Here is a 9,876-nt window from a genome sequence, read left to right on the forward strand (position 1 = left end):
AAAACAACAGTGAATTCTTAACCAGGAAGTTGGTCAGAGCCATAAAAGAAGTTTACCTAAAAACTGAGAGGAAACGAAGCACAAAAACATACAGAGAAAACACTGCCAATAGTCAAAATCGGGTCTAAATTGACATGAAATCTAAATCAGATACTGACAAAGACATAGAATGGTAATTGAAACCTAAACATTGCCCTGTGTATTTTAATGTTAAATCATTTTTCTTTATTCCATAGATACTCCCACCCCAAAACCCAATTACATTTATTCTCAATTCCTTCCTTATAATTCTCTTCTTATAAAATATATCCTCTTTTGTTACTTGGTGAGCATTGAGGAGTCCTGTACTCCACTGAGGAAGCTTCACTGTGACGTAAAAACAAAAGGAAGGAAAATGATATTGTACTGGGCCAAGCATCCCATCGCGCTTCACATACTTACAATCCACTTTCTTACAACAGTCCAACCAAGTCGGCGTGAGTACCTGACCTGTTTTACAGGTTAAAGGCATGAAGTTCACGGAGGGAGGAATGGGGAGTTAATATTTCATGGGTACAGTTTGGGAAGACGAAACAATCTGGAGACAGATAGTAGAGATGACTGCAAAACAATTAGTGTACTTAATGTCACTGCACTGTACACTTAGAAGTGGTTAAAACGGTAAATTTCACGTTATGTATATTTTACTGCAATTTTTTGAAATGTTTTCTTATGAGGAAGGGAAAAAAATAACCTAAACATCTGAGTAAGTGATTCTTTCAAAACTGGAACTGACTTTAAATGACCAGCACTAAACTGCAGAAACAGCCAAAGAAAAAGCCAAACTGCATCCAGACAGAGGCAGACTAATTTCCTAATAGTCACTGCTCTAAGAGTTCACTTAAGTTCATCATTTGGAGCCTAAAGAAAATTCCGATGGCATTAACAACAGTAGTCGCACTCCCAGAGCATACGCAGCGAGTGACAGCTCTGCGCACCTGAGCCACGCGGACAGTTACTCGCAGCACCATTTATGCCACTGCTTCCATGTGAAAACGTGTGTTCTGCTTTAGTGGAGAAAAAAAAAATCTTCCATGTCGCTAAAACTCTGGGTGTTTCTTCATCCATAAATTGAGAGGCCAGGAGCAGTCTGTTAAAATGATCAAGATTCCGTAATTCTGTCCAGTAAGCATGTACTGGTATCATAGAAATACAGGTTGATACCATTTTTCACTACTAAATAAGCAAAGATGAAACTTTATCATACTCGAGTAATCTCACAGGTTACTAGGACAGTGATCTGTCACTATGTAGCAACAACTGCCCCACACACCCCAATTTTTGTTTGTTTTCACACTACATGTACCCATCCAACCTTGCACTGAAGTACAAACTGGGTCCCGGATTTGGATACATGACATCCAGCTAAGAACCAGTGCTTTATGACTCTAACTGGGATTCCCACTTCAAGAACTCCGTTTAGGAAAGTTCCTATACATATGAAAAGCTGTTTGTTGGGTATCCTTCATTAAGCAAAAAACTGGAAGCTGAGCAGCGGTCCAACACTGATGGAATAATTACATTGTAATACTCCAAACGCAGATCACAACAGAACCATGAGAAACGCCTACCAAACATTGTTAATGACGTTACTGAGTTCTGCTTGTCAAGTGGAGAAGAAATATACAGTACTCAGTGTATACGTATTAACATTTTAACATCTAAGCATACCTATGTATAAAAAAGAAAGGGAGACAATGTGCTAAGTGTTAAGAGAAATCATCTCAGATGGTAAGACAGGTGGTTTTAATCCTTACAGTTTTATGCATTTTCCAAATTGACTAACTTTGACTATAAATTATTTTTATTAAATATCTTACGGATCTTTATTAATAGAAGAGTATTTTTTTTAAAAAAAGAGGGAAAATATCTTTTCTGACAGCACATGACTTATCAAAAAATGTTTTCAAATTTCCGTGAAAATAAACAAGATGTCACTTCTGCGGTCCTCCTGCCAGAATGCATAACCTTGTTCCATGAGGAAACAGTAGGCAGACTCAAATTCTGGGCTGTTCTACAAAATAACTGGTCCATGTTCTTCAGAAATGTCGAATCCATAAAAAATACAGGACTGAAGAGCCGTTTCCAATTAAAGAAGACTGAGAGCAATGCACATTCCTAGACTGGCTCCTGAACCAGGAATTTTTTTTTTCTTTTGCTAAAAGGATGTTATTAGGACAAGCGGTAAAATCTCAGTAGCCAGTAGACTACAAAATTTAGAGAACTAGATGATACTATTGCATCAGTGTTTATGAATTTGATAATTGTACCATGTTTTCAGGACATACATTTAAAGTATTTAGGGATAAAGGGACATTGCTGCACTTTATTCTCAAATGACAGAGAAAAGAAATGTGTGTGTGAGAGAGAGAGAAGGGAGGAGAAAGAAAAGGAGAAAGGAAGGGAAAGCTATGATACAGCAAATGTGTTAAAGTGTCATTTGGGGAATCTTGAGTGTGTATGGGAATTCTCTATATAATTCTTGTAACTCTCTGTAAATCTGAAATACGCATCACTTCACAGCCATTTTTTTCATCTCAACATATAAAGACCTATCTTACCCTTTCTAAACACTCATAATTTTGCTACTTAAAAAGCTGGAAACACAGGTTTGTGCTTTTGAGCTATAATTTCCTTATTCCCACAGAATAAATCCCTGAAGTGAGGAAAAAATACACAAATGCTTTCCAAAACAAGCAGCTCTGACCTAGAAAGCCTTCTGTAAGCAAGCAGACTACAGCTATTACATAGCAAATTTGAAGAAATCACACCCCTTGCCCCCACAAAAAGCAGAATTCAGCCTTTCTCTAACTGTCAATCCTCTGACATGGTGGCAGATACACCTTGTCTGGGTTTTTTTTTTTTTTAATAACTGAGGCATAGTCAGTTACAACGTGTCAGTTTCTGGTGCACAGCGCAGTGTCCAAGACGAGCACATACCACCATCTCTACATTTTGAATGTGTAGCTTCCACCTGTTCAGCCCTCTCACTCAGACTGAGGGATTCTCTGCTGAACTCTTTTTTTCTTTTCTTTCCGGTTAGTTTTAATGGACTCAAGAGCACTGCCTTACAAAGCCATGGTTTTGGTTAAAACTTGCAGCCAGACTCCTAAGCGGAACTGGAAATCAAGAAGCTGAAAGACTTTGGGAGTAACGGCTCCCTTGACATTGAACTGTACACCATTCTAGTCTCCCTTAAGCCGGTTTAACTTTGTTTTCCTTTGGTTATGATTCACAAGTTGTTTCAGTTTAATCTAAACCCAATGTTAGGTAGGTTTAATAATTAAAACCTTTGGGCAGCAAACACCCATCTTGTCAGTGCCCAAGCATAAGACACTGCGAACTGCTTCCTGTGTACTGGTGGGCATGACAGCCCACGTGCCGCCACACCCCTCAGAAGCGGCGTCAGACTGCGCCAGCCTGAGACCACCTTCCAGGTCAGAGCACTTTCCAGGGAAGGCATGGGAGCCAGAAGCTGGGGGTCACACAGTCTACAGGTTTTTTGGTCAAATTTCATCATGATAACCCATTGACCTGACGTGGGGCTAGGCATACATTTAAATTCATCAGTCGTCTAAATTAGCAGTGCTAAATCAAAATATAACTACATCCCTGGCCCCAACTTCAAAAGAAAACTTAACCAATTTAATATACTCCTGTATAGTTTGTTTATAAGAGTACTCTTCATGGTTACCAATAAATAATCCATTTTTCATCATACAATCATGTCCTGAACCAGGACTTAAGGTCATTTCCAAGATAAACAGAAGATCCTCCACGTGTTCCCTAAGGCCACATGATATGGTACTTAAATTGGCAAAACAGTCCCAGGTCTGGCACCACAAAAAAGGTCACAAAGGCTAGTAGTTCTCTGAGAATCCTTCTGGCTCCCCCCCGCCCTCCTGGCCCACGTCTGCAGTACCTACTTTTCATCTGTAAACTTCTCAGGTGTAAAGTCTGCCTGCCTCTCAGTCTCATAGGGTCGATATTCCCTGTAGGATCTCCGCTCGGCTCTGTCAAGCGTCACCTCCGTCCCCCGGCTGTCATTCCATCCTTGCTGCTCCCCTCTTCTGGGAGTTCGCTTCTGGCCTGCCAGCAAAAAAATCAAAAGCGGGGAGCTAGAACACAAGGTCCGCCACAGGTACACTCACAGGTACTTCACATTTTCACTTTCCTAGAAATCAGTGTCACAGGAAAATCTGGGGAAGTTTGGAAAAGTTCAGGGAAGAAAAAAGTCGCTGGTACTACTACTGCCCAGAGTCGAGTCAACTACTCCTTAATAAAACTGTGACATTACTATTGAATCATATTCTTTCCCTTATGTCCTAGAAAGTATAAGACTAAATGATACTGACTAACCTACGATTACAGGTATCTCACAATGACACTGCAACAGTGATGGAGATTTTACACACTTAATCAACCACATTTCACAACAGTGGCTTTATCAAGACCCCGCAGCTAAGAGCCATCCAGAAATTAAATACCCTGTATTTCAGATTGTACTTTCATAACCTCAACTATAGTTCATCACTGGCTTATTATGTTTTTATTTTTAAATAGTTTGTACAGTTATATCTTTTTTCACTTAAAAATGGATTTTCTTGCTCTTTGATGGGACTTATACATTTATGATCACACTTCTCAAATATGAGGCCATGCTGGTAATTTGCCAACTCCCACAAGGGCCAGTCAGCACTTTAAGGGGCATGTCCCATGCACAGAGGGGCCGACATTGAGCCAGGCTGGGGCTGGGGCCACTCCGGTCTTCTCTGTCCTCTTCCTTTATTCCTCTCAGTTTGGAAGCTTTAAAATTTTAAGCAGAGTCTATATCTTAAGGCATCTAGTGTTTGGTAAATATACTGTGAGTAAGTTTTTCACTTCTTAAGTCATCTTCCAAAAAACATGTTTTTTCTTTTGTGTACATTTAACAGGTCTCCATCTCATACATTACGTACAAGTTTTATTTTAGTAGCTTTGATTTTTCTTAGTATAAGCCATCCTTCACATTGGTTGTATGTCTATAAAAATATTAAATGTACTTGAATTAATGGGCATTTTTTTTCACTGTTCTGTTCCTTTCTACTTGGCCAGATACACACAACTCTCAAGGAATCTACTTTCTTACTTAATATTTTCTACCTAAACCTTATAAACTGGGCATATGTAGATATTAATATAGTTCAAATACCTTACTGATCTCATTTTAAAGCAAAACTCATGTCTGCGACACCACTAACACAAAACGGTGCCATTTATTACTTATTAGTTAACGAAGTATTTTTTTGAAATGTGAAAAGTTGCATAACAGATCGAAGTTCAATCTTAAGTTAAAGTCCCATAACCTAGACATGCTAAAATCTGATTTGCATCCTGAAGTCACAATCTGAGCTTGTGACATGTTTAGGATACAGGAAAGATGCTATCGTAAGCAGAGCATTATGCTTTAACTGCAGAAACAAAACAGAGACGGACACTTAAGCCCAGTTGCCCAGGACTATGCAACGCTAGATCCGTGGGCACACACATTACTAACAAGATCAAATATGGAAGAGGCATTTGAAATGTGAGGTAGAAAATATTATTATGAAAGTTAATTATCTAACGAGTTGAAGACGGTAACAGGCCATGACAGGAACAGCCATCAGCAAGTACACAAACAGTAACAATACTTTTCAACAGCTTTCCCTCAATGTAAAAAGTTATTTTATACAGTTTCAAATTTCTAAAGCTTCTTCTGTAGCTTCTGTGTATAAACTGAAAACCATCAAATGTGACTGGCTACTCATTAGGATAATTATCAATACCCTGCAAACATTTCATTTTCCTTCCAAAACCCAAAAAACAAAGATAATGGGTCCAGTTTCCCCCGACACCACAATTTACTACTAAGAGATTAAGAATGCAACTGAATGTAGTTTTTCTGTGCTCAATCAGCAGCTCCAAGTGGATAATGCAAACGCTGAATTTCACTAGCCCCTTCCAACAAAAGGCTGGCATGTGCAGTCTGATCACGGACCTAACCCCCAAGCCCTCATGAAGGGACAGAATTCAATACAATTTACAGTGAGATTTCTCCCAAATAAAGCTGAGCTTTGACTCAGAGAATTGTTCTGAAAAGGCAGGAAAAGCAAAGCTGAAACAGCCTCTGAGGACTTCAAGAATGAATTTTCTGAGCAAGGTGTCACCCCAGGGTCTTTGTATATTGTTAAATATTGAAGGACATTAAAAACCTCCCTTTCTAAGGGAGAATCCTATGATTTCCACATCCTTTTGAGATTAATCAATTTTCCATTATATGTCAGACTTGTTTTGACTCTGATTCTTGTCTACGCTAAGCTTTTGCTTATGATATTCTAACAAAATTTAAAATTTTGAGTGTTCGAAAAATGCAGTCCATATCAGTAAGGGCTGCAAAAGCTTGAGCAAGCAGAACTCTACCACCCATACAGATAAATTTATTATGGTAACTACATAAATGTAAACTAATGAGCTGACTGCTCCTGAAATAACACATACTTGAAAAAGAACTCAAATTACAAAATTTCCAGTCTAACTACAAAATTAACTGAAGTTCTTTAATATAGATCTCAAAAGCCAGATTTCTTGGATCATAAACAATTGACAGGAAAAAGGTTATTTAAAAAAAACTATAAACTAGATTACAATGCTAAGTTTATAAGTTTATTACTTTAGTAAGTTATAAATGTACTAGATCATAATGCTTAATGCAAACTGCAACCCAGGTTGTATCATCTAAGTTTAGGGGAAAAAAAAGATACAGCTCAGTGCATTTATGGATGTCAATGCAAGGTGTTAACAGTACGAAAAACACAGAATGTTCACTTTACTTCATGCATTTCTGAGTTGCTTAAAAATTTTATAACAAAAATGCATGACATTTTCAATAGTAAAAAAGGTTAAATAGCAAAAAGGTTAATAGTGACATAAGTAAGTTCCGTTTCACACTAAAAGATAAAATATATATTTCATTTGCTAAAAAAATAAAGCTTAGCCTTCCTCAATTCTTTTACTATGATAATTATCTAAATACATTTAAGAGAAAAACAGAACATAATACAAAATATACAATATTAACTCAAATCTCGTTTAAATATGCTCATAAGCATACTGGTCTACCAAGGAGTCCGGGGCTACTCAATAGCATTTAAAATAATTTTCAGTTCGCTTTCTTAGAGTGCCTTAATTTTCTGATTCTCAAATGATACTGCTGAATTGAACTTTTCATCCCAGATAAAGATAAACATTACCTAGCTGCAGGAGTCAAAGCCTCAACACTCATACCAGGAGTTGCTCTCTCGGGGCTGGGCTGCACAATTTTTATCAAGCAAGGAACAAGCTAGCAAAGCCGAGCTGAATACACTGACAAACATCGGCTGGAATGGTCGAACTTATACATCTTAACACTCTTTCCCGGGAGAACCACTGCCTTATTTTTGGAAAACAGGGAACACAGGAGGAGTCTTGGAGGCTATCCCACTGATGCAGGTCAGGTGAGAAACGGCTCTTAAGCACCCTCCGTCCCCGGAAGCAGACAGTACACCAAGCTTTGCGCTGGCCGTTCTGGACAAGCAGGGATTAACGAACTTTTAATATTCTTGTTGAAATGGTGAAAAATCCTTTTCGTAAAGAAGCCTGAGTTAATGACAAGTCACACAACCCATCATCACTACATGCTGTACTGCGGGGTGGCTGCTGGAAGCTCCCGTAAGGGGCATGAGTGAAGGCACTGGGCTTGGAAGGCTCCGGGGACCCCGCGTCCACCCCCGCCGCATTCCGCTCGCGGCCCTGACGTCACAGCCCGCCCCCGCGGTCACCCAGGCCTTCCCTCCATCACAGAGGCCCCAGCCCCTCACCCCGGCGGCTCTCGCCGCCACCCCCCTCCCCACCACCGCCAGGGGCCGAGTGCGCCCTCCTCCATCCTCCCTAAGAGGGGCTCCCCTCCCTCATTCCCACCACACTTCTCTTGTAGTCTCCCGACGCGAATCTTGCAGAGGTCGGGCTGGAGGATGGAGAAGGTCCCCCGGCTAGTTCTAGATTTGAGAGCCCTGGGGCAGCGACCCCAGTGTTCGCCCCCACACACAACCCCAGAAATACCCCTCAACTTTGCCCAACTTGTAAAGGTTCGGTTTCCAGGGTTCCGAAGTCCCCTACTCCAAGCCTGCTCACTCCCTCGCCCCCAGGAGGGGCTGGGACAGGCCAGAAGGGGCGTACACCCCCACCCCCGTCCTCTCTTCCTACCTTCCTCGGCCACAAGGACCCTCAACTCCAGCCAACTCTTCTCGGAGCCCCCTACCCTTTCTGGAACAAGTCCCAGTGACCCCAGTCTCACAGTGGGACGTCGTGGGGCGGCTGAGGAGGGGTGACCTCCGTGACCCCGTTCTCCTTCCCCTCCCGCCCACCGCGCCCACCCGGTGCCGGGCGGGGCGCGCCTACCGGGAGGCTGCGGGCCGCCCCCGGGGCTGTCCGGCTGCTGCGCGCCGGGGGCCGGGAGGCTCTTGCGCTCCTTCTGGGACTCCCTCCGGCCGCCGCCCGCGCCGGGTCTGTGGCCCGAGGCCCCAGCCGGGCTCCTGCCGCCTCGGTTGCCGGCCCCGGCCGCCGCGGCCGCCGCCTCGTCGCGCTTCTTGCGCTGCAGCTGCTGCTGGCGCCGGCGCTCGGCCTCGCGCAGGATGTCGAACGGGTCCGACTCGTCGTCCAGCAGCTGGTGGAAGCGGTTGGCCACGACGCAGCCAAAACTCTCCTGCATCGCGGCGCCTGCGGCGGCCGCGGCCACAGGACTCCCCAGAGCGCCCTTCATGCCGCCGCGGCCACTGCGGGCCCGCGGCGGGCAGCCCACGCGAGCGAGTCTCAGCGAAGCCGGCGGCGAGGACCCATCCTACCCGCAGCTTCTGCCCTCCCTGCCCTGCCCAGTCCCGTCCCTCCCAGCGCCCGCCCCCGCGCCGCCGCCACCGCCGCAGCCCGCCCAGCCACCGCCCGGCAGCCAATCAGCGCACGCGGACACGCCCCGTTTCGTAGCCGGCACGCCTAGAAACCCAATCAGCGGCCGGCTCCTGTCACGTCACGCGACCTCTATGCCCCGCCCCACGACTCAGCAGGGAGGGGCGGGGACCAAGGGGCGGAGCTACTGGGAGGAGCGAAGAGTCTTGTGGTGCAGGCTGCTGGGCCATGCGGGTGGGTCACGGGCATTATTTGTGTTCTCTCTGGGGCTGGGTACACATACATCATCGGCCACTCTCTTTGAAGTTTATATATTGATTGAGCCTTCAACATCCATAGAGTGATCACTTACTACGTGCCAGGCATTACGTTGTAGGAGACACTAGTTCCATGTTTTCGTGGATCTTATAGTCTGTAGGCAGAAAAGTGCCCTGAAAGAAAGGCACAGATTTCTCTATGATCCTACAGCAAAGCGGCATGACCTAATAAGGAAGCTTGGAAAGGCTTTCCCTAAGATGTGACGCTAAGATCCCAAGGATGACAACGGCAAGTGCAGAAGTCTTGAAGTGGGGTGGAGCATTGCCCATTCAAGCTCAAAGAAAACTGGTGAACCGGATTGCAGAGTTGGAGGAGGGCTTTGTTTTGGTCTTTATTTTAGGAGCAGCGGGAAGCAAATTTTAAGCATGAGCGTGTATTTGATAAGGCCACTCTAGCGGCAATGTGAGGGACTAGGTTGAAGGGAGGCCAAAATGGATGCAGGGAGACCAAGCAGAAGATTGTTGCAGAGCTCCAGGGAAAAGTTGATGGTAGTGACTTGGACTAGGATAATAGCAGTGGAAGTGAAGAGAATAGTAGATCCAAGAGCTATTTTAGAGGTTG

The 9,876-nt window shown here is 43.8% G+C and overlaps 1 protein-coding gene across 1 annotated transcript in view; it reads right to left on the reverse strand.

Annotated features, from left to right (window-relative positions):
• Window positions 1–8,970, reverse strand: part of HABP4 (hyaluronan binding protein 4) — a 37,260-nt gene extending 28,290 nt beyond the window's left edge. Inside the window, exons 1-2 of the mRNA XM_032477438.1 lie at window positions 8,497–8,970; window positions 3,966–4,128 (exon numbers count right to left, since the gene is read on the reverse strand). Of these exons, the coding sequence (XP_032333329.1) occupies window positions 3,966–4,128; window positions 8,497–8,857 (524 nt within the window). The 5' untranslated portion in view covers window positions 8,858–8,970. The remainder of the gene's footprint in view (window positions 1–3,965; window positions 4,129–8,496) is intronic.
• Window positions 8,971–9,876: the final 906 nt, after the last annotated feature.

This window comes from Camelus ferus, chromosome 4 (assembly GCF_009834535.1).
Source record: "Camelus ferus isolate YT-003-E chromosome 4, BCGSAC_Cfer_1.0, whole genome shotgun sequence".
NCBI lineage: Eukaryota > Metazoa > Chordata > Mammalia > Artiodactyla > Camelidae > Camelus > Camelus ferus.